The sequence below is a fragment of the Alnus glutinosa genome, chromosome 9 (genome assembly GCF_958979055.1).
Source record: "Alnus glutinosa chromosome 9, dhAlnGlut1.1, whole genome shotgun sequence".
Taxonomy (NCBI): Eukaryota; Viridiplantae; Streptophyta; class Magnoliopsida; order Fagales; family Betulaceae; genus Alnus; species Alnus glutinosa.
Genome location: NC_084894.1, coordinates 27,097,145 through 27,111,292, shown reverse-complemented (window position 1 = coordinate 27,111,292; position 14,148 = coordinate 27,097,145). Strand labels below are relative to the sequence as shown.

At 33.1% G+C, this 14,148-nt stretch overlaps 1 protein-coding gene across 1 annotated transcript; it reads left to right on the top strand.

Annotated features, from left to right (window-relative positions):
• The first annotated feature begins 6,358 nt into the window (after positions 1 to 6,358).
• On the top strand, positions 6,359 to 12,688 carry LOC133877227 (disease resistance protein RPV1-like). Its single transcript, XM_062315477.1, has 6 exons — positions 6,359 to 6,674; positions 7,136 to 7,676; positions 8,804 to 9,899; positions 10,277 to 10,552; positions 10,670 to 11,575; positions 11,669 to 12,688. The coding sequence occupies exons 1-6, from the start codon at positions 6,593 to 6,595 to the stop codon at positions 12,182 to 12,184; spliced, it is 3,417 nt and encodes a 1,138-aa protein (XP_062171461.1). The 5' UTR covers positions 6,359 to 6,592; the 3' UTR covers positions 12,185 to 12,688.
• Positions 12,689 to 14,148: the final 1,460 nt, after the last annotated feature.

Below are 14,148 nucleotides of genomic sequence, written 5' to 3'. Positions count from 1 at the left end.
TTTATTTTTGTTCTTGATAGTCAATATTTTACAGATCACCTTATCATAAATCTTCCATAGTATTTGACACAAAAAAAAAAAAAAAAAAAAAAAAAAAAAAAAACCCTCCTTGGCTTTCTGTGCGTCACCTCTGAATTTATTTGCCATCTTATAAAAAAAAAATAATAATAATAAAAAAAAAAAAAAAAAAAACTGGCGTGAGACTTAGATCTGATGTTTTTGGAGAGAGAGAAAGAGAGAGTTGTGCGATTTCTATGAAAAAAACAGGGGAGAGGGAAAAGAGGACTGAGGAGAGAGAAACAATAATTTTTTTTTTCTTTTTTTGAAATCACGGTGAACTTGCTGGCAGTAAAAAAAAAATGTATTTAATGAAAGAAAATTATCTCAAAAGGACCTGCTACACAGCCTGTACCCCTATGGACAATTCAATTTTTTAATGAAAATAAATAAATATCACCTCACCTCACCAACTAGGAACCGAGAATAATATTAATAGATGCTCTAACATTTCTTTTTATTTTTTTATACTAAAATATTGAATTTGTTGTTAAGAAATGCTATATCATCTATTGTAGTTTTTTATTTGGTCTTTTTTGTTGATTTGACACCCTTAGACACAAAGAGAACCACAATAGATGCTCTATCATTTTTCTTTGTTGTTGGGTTGAAATCTTTGAATCTAGATCTATGCTCCTCCGTCCAATAGTGTACAACACGTATCTCACCAGTGGGTTCGCCAGCTTCTTCCTCTTCCACCGATGGTCGTCGCGTTTCCGTCTTCCATGTATTGGAGTATGACATGCACGCACCAGGGAGTTTGTCTCCCTTTCCAGTGCGTGGTGACCATGCTTCTCCCGTCCCAGTTTTTGATGGATCCTGGTGGCCTCTACGATCCCTGCTGGAGAGAGGCTAGCTTTCCAGCAACGGCTCCCAGTCCACCCCCCTCAGCCAACCTTCTGTTGTTGTTTTAGCTGATGTTTATTTTTGGTACTTGGGTTATTGTTTTTTTTTATGAGAAACTTCCGTATTTGAAATTGTATTGGTTTCTATCTTTACTACAGTCGTTTTTTCAGACTTTAACAGCATTTGTACTGTTCCTGCTATCTTTTGGTGATTCTTGCATATCTCAAGTGGGGATTCAGTTGGACTTGTCTTGATCTGTTTTTCTTTCACTTTTGAAACCGCCTTGTACAGCCCTTTAAAAAGACCGGATTATTTATTTGTCTCATTTTCTACTTTTTGTAAATATTTCACCGCTGTTTCAGTTTGGCTTGAGTCTAATATTGGGAAGCTCACCCCTTTTTTATTTGAAAGATTGCCAACTTCTTCTTTCTTTCGTATCATATCTAGGCATGTATACGAGCCGAGCTCGGGCGAGTAGTGGTTGTCCGAGCTCGGCTCGTTTGGAATTTTCATTAGCTCGAGCTCGGCTCGAGCTCGTGACGGGTATTGAATATTGGGCTTGGCTCGGCTCGCCAATTGTAAATTCTTGTCCAAGCTCGAGCTTGAGCTCGGTTTTTTGACGAGCCGAGTGCCTTATCGAGCACTCGGCTCGCCCGGCTTGTGAGGACATATTTCAGTATAACCTAAACCAAGGTAAGCCAAAACCCGCAAGAACAATAGCCTCATAATCTCAACATAAATCAAGACTAAGAAAATCCTATGAAATTAACATCATTTTCGAGTTTAATCATGGTGGATATAACGAAATCGAAAGTAAAAGCTTGAGATTTACATTTTCTTGACAGATTCTCATACATTGTTTCACCATTTTCTTCTTCTTCTTCTTTCTTGATCTCTCACTGCCCCCGGTCTCTCTCTTGGGTTGTCTCGATCTCTCAATCTCTAAATCTCTCTCGCGTTCGGATCCAGGCGGCGGGCGCAAGAGGAATGAAAATGAGAAGAAAAGAAATGGGAGAGAAGAGAGAGTGGGAGAAAGAAGAGAAAAGGTACTCGGTGTGCGTGTTTTTCAGGCTGTAGCGTGACTAGAGAAGAGAAATTAGAGTCTTCGAGAAGACAACTTAGACAAGGCATCAGGTCTGGCAGATCACGTGGGTTGCACTGTGCACAGTGATGGACTTTTTTTTTTTTTTGAAAAAAGTGATGGACTGATTGAGAACAATGAAAAGGCACTAAACGTGGATGAGGGTGGCCCACGTGTAATTAAAACAGTAAATTAACGCTCTATTGTCCTAATAGGAAAGGTGGTGGCAAATCAAATGAGAAATGGCCTCCTTTTTTTTTTTTTTTTTTTTTTTTTTTTTTTTTTTTTATCAAACTCCTTTGCTTTCACTCAAATTAAGGAATTATAATATTATATATTGCATCCATCTACGAATTTTTTAAACAGGGTTCTTGAGATTTATTTGTTTACAATTAACAACATATGCGTATAAATATGGCATTTGCTTGCAAGTGAAGAAATATTTTTAGAATTTTTTTATTTATTTATTTGTAATATGATCAAGATCTTTTGTTATTTTTATACTACATTATTGAGAAAAAAAATTTAAATCAAATGAGTTTGGTATCATTTTTTTTTTACGTAATTTTATGTGTCATACTTATGTTTATTTTATGTCATTCTAATAATGATGTGGCTTTCAAAATTACAATTTGATCATAATTCAATAATGATCAATCACACGAGTAATGCTATAAATCACTCTTTTGTCACTCTTGTGTCTCTCCAAAAATTATATGACTTTAAAATTTTCATTGAGTTTGTGATTAATTACTATTAAATTTTGATCAAGTGGTGATTTTAAAAGGTATGGGCTTGTTTGGTAAGTAATTGTATTGTGAAATATTTGTGTGTTGTATATTAAAAAGTAATTGATGTGATATAAAATTTGAAAATATTTTATAAAAAAGTGAAAATCTTTTGTTTTGTGGTGTATTTTTTTTATTTAAATAGTAATAAAATATGATTGATGTGATATAAAAAGTGTAAAAAAGTTAGAATTTTTTTATTTGATTTTTTTGAGAGAAGTGAAAAGAAAAAGAGGAAAAGTTGAAAACCGATTGTCAAACAAGCCCTATATTATTCTTGGAGGGACACGAGAGTGACAAATAAGTGACTTCTATAATTATTCTCAATCATACAATGAAGATTTTAAAAGTTACATCATTATTAGAGTGACTCAAAAATGACATGGGTTTGACATCTAGAATTACTCAATTTTCTTGCACATCTTATTATATGAATAATAATAACCATGCTTATTTGTTATTCTATACTTGAGCTAAAATAAGCTATAAGTGTCCATCTAAATTATGTGCTTAGAATCTTAGATCATACTTAATCATACAATGATACAAAATAAGTATTGTTGATATAATTATTACATTGTATAATAAATATATAATTTGTCATATCACTTAAAATTTAATATTATATAAATTACCAGATCATATGATTATATCAAAATTATGTACTTATTGTATATAGTTATAATTTATAACCTAACCTTTATAGTTTACAACTTTACATTACTATGAATTATATACTTATGAGTTAGAATTTAAGAATTATGTGATAGTATATGACTATAACGTATAGTTATAGCATTATTGGCTTAATATATATATATATATATATATATATATATATATTACATATCACATAATCATATCATATATGAATCTTTATATTATACCCATATAAATTGTTAGATCATATTACATAATTTACATAATTAGATCATACTTAGTCACTAGTCATACAAAATAAGTGTTATTGTCTTGTTGATATGAATGATAAATCTTATGTTTATTGTATAACTTACATTATATAATGAAGATACACTATACCATATGATCAGTATGTCAATTAACTTTTAAGATTTAGTATCATATAAAATGTTATATTGGTTATAACTTATAACCTAATCTTTATAGTTTATGTTATTATGAATTGTATACAGGATTTAAGAATTATCTGACATTATGTGACTATAATTTATAGTTATGTTATGGCCTAGTAGGCTTACACACACACACACACACACACACACACAAACATATATATATATATATATATATACACACTTAATCATATCCAAATGAAATGTTGGATCATGCTTAGTCAATAATTATACAAAATAAGTGTTGTTGATATGAATCACATTATTATTATGTAATGTACATTATTATATAATGAAGATACATTGTGCCATATTAGTATATCACCTAACTTCTAAATTTAATATCATATAAATTGTTACTGCATATGCTGATTCAACTACCATTAAATACTTAATAGTTAGATCTTTTAAGATATGACCATATGATTAACTTTTATCATTAAATTATATATTATATAGATACATATAGATATAATTATTTAATTATAGTTTATACCAATTAATTATTGTTACTTAATAATTAATATTCAATATATGCATATACATATATACTATATAATATCACAATGATTATTGTTAAATTGTTACTTAATAAATAATATATTATACTACACTATATAAGTTATTTGTAATAATTAATATATACATATATTTATTAATAAATATATACGAGTCGGGCTAATAAGCGAGCCGAGCCCTTATACGAGTATGTTCGCGAGCTTTAAACGAGCGAGCCGGGTTTTATACGGGTATGTATCGTTTAATAATCGAATATAGTTTCGTGTCCACGAGTAGCTCATTTAATAACCGAGTCGCGCACGAGCCGAGCCTTATCGAGCCGAGCCCAAGCGAGCTCACGGGTAGCTTTGCTTCGTTTACATCCCTAATCATATCAGAAGTCCTTTCTTTTTTATTTAATTATAAAATAAAAAAAAATTTAAAAAAAAAAAAAAAAAAAAAAAAAAACCTCAACTTCGCTGACCAAAATGCACAGCTAGGATGCACCACGCCGAGGGTTATTCATGCGTGAAACGTGGCACCCACATTTTGGAAAATTCAACTACCGTCTTCATATTATTTTATGCTGGATGTTGACATAAAGTTATGTTAATTAAGTATTTTTAATTTTTCAATTTACTTAAGCAAATGAAAGCAGTATAGTACATAATAAACACATCAAAAAGAAAAGTTGTTAAATGAATATGGGTCTATCTACACCTGGTCTTATTTGAGTTATACTATCCAACATTAAAAAACACAAAAATAAAAAAGAAGGAAGTGATTGATACAAGTAATCATCTTAGGGCCTTAGGAACCTCTGACAGATTCATATGATTGCGTTGAGTTTTTGCATTCACCTAATTTTTTAATAAACGATATATATTTTTATCATACATATATTCACATGTTCTCCTTTAAATTGCTTTGGTGTAGGTTATAATATGACTTTGCGCCTACGAGAGACTAAGTAGTCAAACCTAACTTAATGGACCAGAGCGTTACATACCTATAATTTACTTTTTGGCATAGAGCTACTTCATTTTATGTCTCTTTCTTTTAGAATATATTATGTGTTTTGATATAATAAAATTTGATTTCAACATTGATTGTAATCAAATCAAATTAGATTTGAATACATTCAAATTTGATTTGATTTGATCTTTCACATCATTTTGTGTTCTCTCTACTTTGTTAAAAATAGAAACCTTTTGGTTTGTAAATTAATTAAGTGAATAAAAAAAGATAATGTAGCCATTAAGACTTTATCTCTATAGACGTAAGTTGTAATCGAACCATGTGAAATTATGGGTTTATCTTTTATTTCATCTTAAAACGAAAGATTTAATGTGAAGTACTGTTGCTTCTTCCATAGTAGAGGTATGAACTAAGCTTACAGTGGGCTGACTTATTCTTAAGCTACCATAAGTTGCGATCGAGACCCATGTGGTGTGTTCCCAAAGAGAAGGTTGGGTGATAGCTTCGTTAAGTGTTGACCACGTTTAGGAATTAGAATAATACGATTTGAATTCCAAATAGATTGAGTAGTTTGTAGAAAATTTCTTACAAATTAATTTTTAATAATGATATGTGTTCATTATACGTGAAATGTATATATTTTTTTAATTGCATGTACTTCTCATATGCTTTCTTTATAACTTAAAAGATACATGTCGCTTTTAGAAACTGATTTGTAAAAAATTTGTATCCTTAAAAAAATATATACATCTCACATGTAAAAAATACATGTCACTATTAAAATTTGGTCTGTATGAAATTTATGTCCTTATAATAATATGACTGCAAAAGGAATTTTTGGGAAAGTAAACGATAGCAAACAAGTTGTACGTTGAAAAACGGACGGTTACGATGCTCGAAAGCGGCCCTCATATTTGAAAGTCAACTTGTATATTGCAATATTGCGTGCCACTTACGTATTAATTTAGAATTAAGTTTAATAAGTCAATTTACTTAACAAACTATCAAATCAGAAGTTGAGGGAGTTGTGTTTTCACGAGGAGTTTGTGCATCAAGTCCTTTCTCTCTCAAGTCTCAACCCAAAACTCTTCTTCTTTTTTTTGGTTACCCACAAAATCTAATCCAAGTCTTTTAGTGGCCATCAAACCCAGAAACATTTTGTTGGCATCCCCCAAACCACGTTTTCTTTCCCAAACTACCCCCCACCGGCCGGCCATCCATCCATCCCTCTCTATCTCACTCTACCACCCATGGGCCAAATCATCAGTGTGATGCAACGATGCTTGCCTTTGTGCTTTCCCCTGCCGGAATCCAAAGACCAAAACGAAGACGGTACCGTTTTCAAGCATTTTAAAAAAACTCAACTTAATATATATATATATATATATATATATATATATGAAAATTGTGCATGCTTGCCTTGCTTCAATATTAATGTTTGAGAAATTATGGTCTCTAGTAGGAATTTCTTGTTGCTTTTTTTTTTTTTTTTTTTTTTTCAATAATAGAGAAATTATATATATGTTTCAATAAAAATCAGCAAAAATAAAAGTATAAAATTATTAGTAGTTTGGATGCCACTGAATTATTATTATCGTGTCCTGGCCTCTTTAGTAGCGTGAAACTTTGCTTAGGCCTTAGAGGATCTAAAAAAAATGAATAATCATAAAAAGAATTTGGATTTAGATTTATGTTTATTTTATGTTTAGTAAATGATCTTTCTCATTTTTCGATCTGCTTTGCAAAAATAAATATCCACCTCTTTAACTTGCCGAATATGTCTCCTTTTTCAGTCCATCTAAACTCAACCACAAGAAGCACCTCGTCTTCCACGGCTACTACAACATTTCCATTATCTTTTGAATCTCATTGGGATTACGATGTTTTCTTGAGTTTCAGAGGTGAAGACACTCGCAAGAATTTCACTGATCACCTTTATTCTGCCTTGGTGCGACTCAGAATTCGCACCTTTCGAGACGACGAGGAGCTTCCAAGAGGGGAGAATATCTCCACTGAACTTCGCAACGCGATTCGAAGATCAAGGTTTTCGATTGTGGTTTTCTCCGAAGGCTATGCTTCTTCCAGGTGGTGCCTTGATGAACTTGCGGAGATCGTGCATTCTAAGAATACCATAGGTAGCACTCTTCTTCCGGTATTTTATCACGTGAACCCCTCAGATGTTCGAAAACAAACCGGAACTTTTGCGAAAGCCTTTGCGAGACATGAAGAGCGCGCGCGGTTTCAAACTGATATGGAGATGGTGCAAAGGTGGAGAGCATCGCTTACTGAAGCTGCAAATTGTTCGGGCTGGGATCTTGAAAGCGTTGCAAATGGGTATTATGCTACAAACTTCTGTGCTTTTTCAAGCAGTTTTGAATTTGTTTTTGTCCTTTTTCTTGTTATTCTTGATGTTGTTCTTGTTAGGCAGCACTCTTCTTCCTTTTTCTATTCCATTAATTCTATTCTACTCCCTCTTAATTCATCAATTTCTTTCTCTTCGGTGGGTATAGTAGGAGTACTTGCGTCTTATTCAATCAAAATATAGAGATAGGCTTGTCATGTGTTATTTAACTTCGATCCACTTGTTAACTTTTCATGCTATATATATATATATATATACACAAATTCATGGGGCTGATCGAGATCCACATTTAAATCATTTTACTTTCCGTTAAATGGTTAATGGCTTTTGTCCATGAAAAAAAATAATAATAATATTTTATGGCATGCCATTGGGTTGGACAATAAATTATGTACAAATATACTTCATTGATACTCTTAATGAATATGTTATAACTTAGATGCTTGCCATGACAACTTAGTGTAACACTCCGGTCCCATATTGGGAAGAGATGAATAGCTCACATAAAGTAAGTAGTTTATAAAAATACTCATGGGTGCTAAGTCCCACATTGCCTAGTTACTAGGTGAAACTGAGCTTTATAATAGATTCTAAAGAAGCTTCAAATGGACTAGTCCTTTTGGAGTGATAGCGCAGATGTGGCTAGCGTTTTTCCTAGGGTCGTTACAAATGATATCAGAGCCACCTAGTAACGCCAGGTCATGTGGTACTAGAGCATTGCATGATATGATTCTGACGAGGACGTCAGAGGTTTAAGGGGGGGTTTGTAACACCTCGGTCTCATATTGGGAAGAGATGAATAGCTCACATAGAATAAGTAGTTTATAAAGATACTCATGGGTGCTAAGTCCCACATTGCCTAGTTACTAGGTGAAACTGGGCTTTATAATGGATTCTAAGGAAGCTTAAAATGGACTAGTCCTTTTGGAGGTGATAGCGCAGATGTGGCTAGCGTTCTTCCTAGGGTCGTTACACACTTAGTCTCTAGGATTATAACATCTTCTTGGTACCCTCATGATGTCTCATCATTTTATTTCTTCTTTTTCCTTCATTGTGCTTACTTTATTTTTCTATTTTCCATATGAATCATAATAATCAGGTACGAATCAAGATTCATTAAGGCGATTGTTGAAGAAGTTTTGTATAAAGTAAATCCTGCTCGCTTGAATGTTGCCCAACATCCAATAGGAATAGATTCTCATGTTGTAAACATGAGAGCTCTATTAAATCTTGAAACAAGTGACGTTTGCATTGTGGGCATCTATGGGATGTGTGGAATTGGTAAAACAACCATAGCAAATGCTGTATACAACGAAATATGTGTTGTTTTTGAAGGAAGTAGTTTTCTTTCAAATCTTAAAGAAAGTTCAGAAAAGCCCAATGGCTTAGTTCATTTACAAGAACAACTTCTTAATGATATCTTAAAAACGAATTTGAAGATTGACAATGTTGATATGGGAATCATACAGATTAAGGAAAGGCTTCATCGCAAAAGAGTTCTTGTTATTCTTGATGATGTGGATCACAAGAAACAACTACAAGCATTAGTTGGAAACTTCGAATGGTTTGGTTCAGGAAGTAGAATCATTGTAACAACAAGAGATGAGCATCTGCTTACTCGACTTGGAGTAGATAAAAAATACAAGGTTGGAGAATTGAATAATTTGGAGTCTCTTCAACTTTTCTCCTATCATGCCTTCGGGATGGCTGGTCCAACAGATGATTACAAGGAGCTTTTGATTAGAGCAGCGGAGTATGCAAGAGGACTTCCGTTGGCTCTTGAGGTTTTGGGTTCTTTTCTATTTGGAAGAAGTGTTTATGAATGGAAAAGTGAATTAGAAAAATTACAACGAATTCCTCACAAGGAGATTCAAAAAATTCTTAAATTAAGCTTTAAATCACTAGATCGCTATGCAAAGATGACATTTCTTGATATTGCATGTTTCTTTATCGGTATGGACAAAGAATATGCCATCAGAATACTTCATGGTTGTGGGTTTTTTCCAAATATTGATCTTAGTCTTCTCGTTCAGAGATCCCTCGTGACAATTGATCTGCAAAATAAGTTGAGGATGCATGATCTTATTCGAGATATGGGAAGGGAGATTGTTCGCAAAATGTCACCTTATGATCTTGGAAAACTTAGCAGGTTGTGGTTTCATGAGGATGCATTAAATGTACTAGGACAACATACGGTAAGAGACATTTGCAATTACATATAGCCATGTGCACGTACATATATAGACGCATGATGATATATGTGTTATGTAGGTATACATGAATGTTTTGTCTTTTTGCCAAGCATACATCATAATTCGAATAACATATCAACATTTATCTATGATCGTAAATCTAAAATTTCTCTAAATTAAGTCGTATAACATTAAATAAAAAAGAAGGTACACAATCAAATCTTAGTCAATTCAAGTCGATGTCTAAATCAATTTGGGTTTTTTTTTTTTTTTTTAAATAATTGTGGTGACAATATCTAGGCCTACTCTAATTCGAAAGTGTTTTAGCTTTACATAGAGATGAGGAGATGTGTTGCTAATCCAACTATCCATATTGCCAGGGAACAAAAGCAGTGGAAGGTCTCGTCTTAAATTTGCCTGTACTTGAAGATGTACATTTGAGAACTGAAGCATTTGCAAAGATGAAGAATTTGAGATTGCTCGAGATCAATACTGTATCTCTAACAGGATGTTTCGAACACCTTTCCAAAGAGCTAAGATGGCTTTGTTGGCATAAATGCCCTTTAGAACTTCTACCACAAAATTTTCATCTAGAGAATCTTGTTGTTCTTGACATGCAACATAGTAATGTCAAACAAATTTGGAAAGATAACAGAGTATGACAAGTCTTACTATGCATTTTAATCCCTTGATGTTAAATATATATAACTCACAAGAAGTGCTTTTTCTTCTTCTTTTTCTAAAAAAGAATATAATTGTTTTCTTTTTCACAGGTACTCAACAAGTTAAAAGTTCTTAATCTCAGCTATTCCAAAAATCTTACCAAATCTCCCAACTTCTTACAAGTCCCACATTTGGAGATGCTAATACTTGAAGGTTGTACAAACTTGGTTGAGCTGCATGAGTCTATTGAACAACTAAAAGGTCTTGTTTTGCTGAATTTAAATGGATGCAATAACCTTAAGAATCTTCCAAGAAGTTTGTCTAACTTCAAATCTCTTGAAAGACTTAACTTGTCTGGTTGTTTGAAACTTGACGAGTTACCGGAGAAACTAGAGAATATGATATCTTTTAAAGAGCCACCGATAGAGAGAACCTCTATTAAGCAATTACCATACTTCTTTGGTCTTTTGAAGAATCTCAAAGGTGTATCTTTAAGTGGATGTAAGGATCAATTCTTAGAATCTCGGTTATCAAGTTTCTCATCGTGGATATCTCCAAAAAACATGAATCCCATAAGCTTGCTACGATCTCCCGGTGGTAGATTTGGTTCTTTGGGAAGACTATCTCTCAGTAATTGCAAATTGTCTGAAGATGAGATTCTCGATGATATTGGGAGTTTAACGTCACTCCAGGGTTTGGATTTATCAGAAAACAATTTTAGTAAACTACCTGATTGCATCCGTCGCCTTCCTAAATTACAATACTTGTATTTAGACCAGTGTAAATCTCTTCTTTCAATATCAGAACTCCCCGCAAATGTAGAGGCCCTTTTTGCACCTGCCTGCTCATCACTGGAAACACTCTCAATTTCGCCGAGTTCTCAATTGGTTTGTCTTAACATTTTTGACTGCTGCAAACTGGTTAATATTGAGGGCTTAAGTTTGGATTCTAATTCACACATTAACTTGTTTGATTGCAACAATCTGTCATCTGATTTGAGGAAGAGTCTTCTCCAGGTTCTCTCTCTCTCTCTCTCTCTCTCTCTCTCTCTCTCTCTCTCTCTCTCTCTCTCTCTCGTTCAATGATGTGAACATTTTTTTTTGAAACAGTGTCCAGCACCCCAATGTGATATGTGTAATCGTTCCATTTGCCTCCCTGGTACTGAGGTTCCAGATTGGTTCTGTCATAAGAGAACTGGATCTTCAATATCCTTTCATGTTCCTTCTCTTGCAGAAGGTGAGATTCGCGTATTACTTATTTGCATTGTTTATGCAAAAAAGAAAGAACTGGATCCGTCAATGAGTGAAATTACCTTGAAAATCCATAATAAAACTAGAGACCATCGACAGGTCCCACAAATTTTTCCCATTGCTGTAAGCATGTCAGATCATTTGCTTTTAGGCCGGTGGCATGTTGTAAGAAATAAATGGGTGGTGCTCGGACCCTCAGAAAATATAATGGAGATTGTAAATGGAGAGGAAATGGAGGTGTCCTTCGAGCTTTCGAGCTGGGCTAAAGTGAAGAAGTGTGGAGTTCACATAGTGGTTGATAGAGATGGAAGTGCGGACGAGTGTGTCTATTTTGATGCTGTCTCAGGTGATATGGATACTACTATAGACGATTAAGTGTTAGGTGAAAATGTTGAAAGCGAAGACTGTTTCAGGTGATATGGATACTACTATACTCGATGCGATTCGTGGATCGAGAATCTCTATTGTGGTTTTTTGCAAAGGCTATGCTTTTTCCAAGTGGTGCCTTGATGAACTTGTAGAGATCATGCACCGTAAGAACTAATAGGCCACACTCTTTTTCCTATATTTTATCACGTGGATTCCTCATATGTTCGAAAGCAGACCGTAAATTTTGCTAAAGCTTTTGCTACTCATAAGCGGTTTCAAACACCCAGTAGTAAAGGTGGAGGGAAGCTCTTAATGAAGTTGCGAATTGTTCCGACTGGGATCTCCAAAGCCTTGCAAATGGGTATTATACGATGGACTCCTGTAATTTTTCATCCATCTTTTTACCCTTTTCTTTTGTATCCTTGTACTTACTTTGTTGTTCAATCTATATTTGTAACGCCCGACTTTTGTAAAAAGCATAAGTGAAAATTTTTCAGTTTCCACGTGACATTACTAACTCATCAGAGTTATAAATTAGCAACGTAATATAATTTTTCTTTATCAATAATACTTCAGAGTTGACTGAATAACTTCAATATATAAAAATAATAACATTTTGTTTTAATATAATAATTACATTCCAAAATAATATAATATGTGCCACATGGGGCACTTAATAAATACATAACTACTGTTTTCTCCAAATAATGATTATATGTTAAAAGTCTCATCCTTAAGCTGCTTCCTTTATACCTGCAAAAACTTGCATGTGATTGTGGTTAACACTACTATTTCATGCTGTGGTCGAGTGAGTCAACGATCCTTAACCACAGTGATACACTGATTTATTTAACTATATACAATGCAATCAAATGATGACAGTTATATCCACATATATTTAATCACATTCATTTATCTACTTTAACTCTTTATTTACTTAAGTCGTATACTTGCATTCATTCTTACTAAAGCTTTATGCTTAGCTAAAGGTTTCTCTTATGAGCCTTGTGCTCCTTAATTGTAAAGCTTGTTGGTTCTTAGGCCTTGTGCCTCGACTGTGAGCTTTGTGCTCGCCAGTCTACTACGGGGCCTTGTGCTCCCACTGTGGGCCTTGTGCCCGCCAGCTTATTATCATTATTCCTTCAACCTTTGGTTTATCCATCGGTCTTATCAGTGTATTGATGTCTTGGTATCTAAACTTTCGGTTTACTCATTGGTCTAGTTAATTGCTTGACGCCTTGGTACGTAAACCTCAGTTCATCCGTTGGTCTCCTCAATTCACTGACGCTTTGGTACCTAAACCTCCAGTCTTTTTATTAACCTATTCATAACTCATAATATGATTATGCAAACAACATCATATACATAATTCCAACCAGAGCATGTTAAACATACCAAATGCCAATCCATATGCATACAATTAAATAAAACAACAATCACTAGTCATGAAAGACTAAACCACACGTATCATCCTCAGTGAGTAAGAAATACTCACTGTAATTCTTCTGGCTTCAAGAATGCATTCACAAATATAATCACTGCAACATAAACATATATAATACAAGCAAAATTGATTAATCTCTAATTATCTCTACATTTTTAATTTGTCCAATTACATTTTATTACTAATCTTTTATGCATAATTTATTCAGCATAATATTTCTTCTTCTTCTTTCTTTTTTTTTTTTTTTCTTTTTTTTTTTTTATTTTTTTATTTTTTATCTTTAATTAATATAATGTCATTTGGACATTATAACGGCATATAAAATTGATTAATTATACTGCTACATATCTCATACAGACATTAAAATAGTATTTATAAATAATAATCAAAATACCCATTTTAGTTAAAATGGCATTATAAAAACTTTAACATTAAAAGCATATATATTTATTTTTATATCAAATAAACTTAATAAATACGTTAATATAATTAATGAGTTTTATACTTTAAACACAAGTGTAATAAC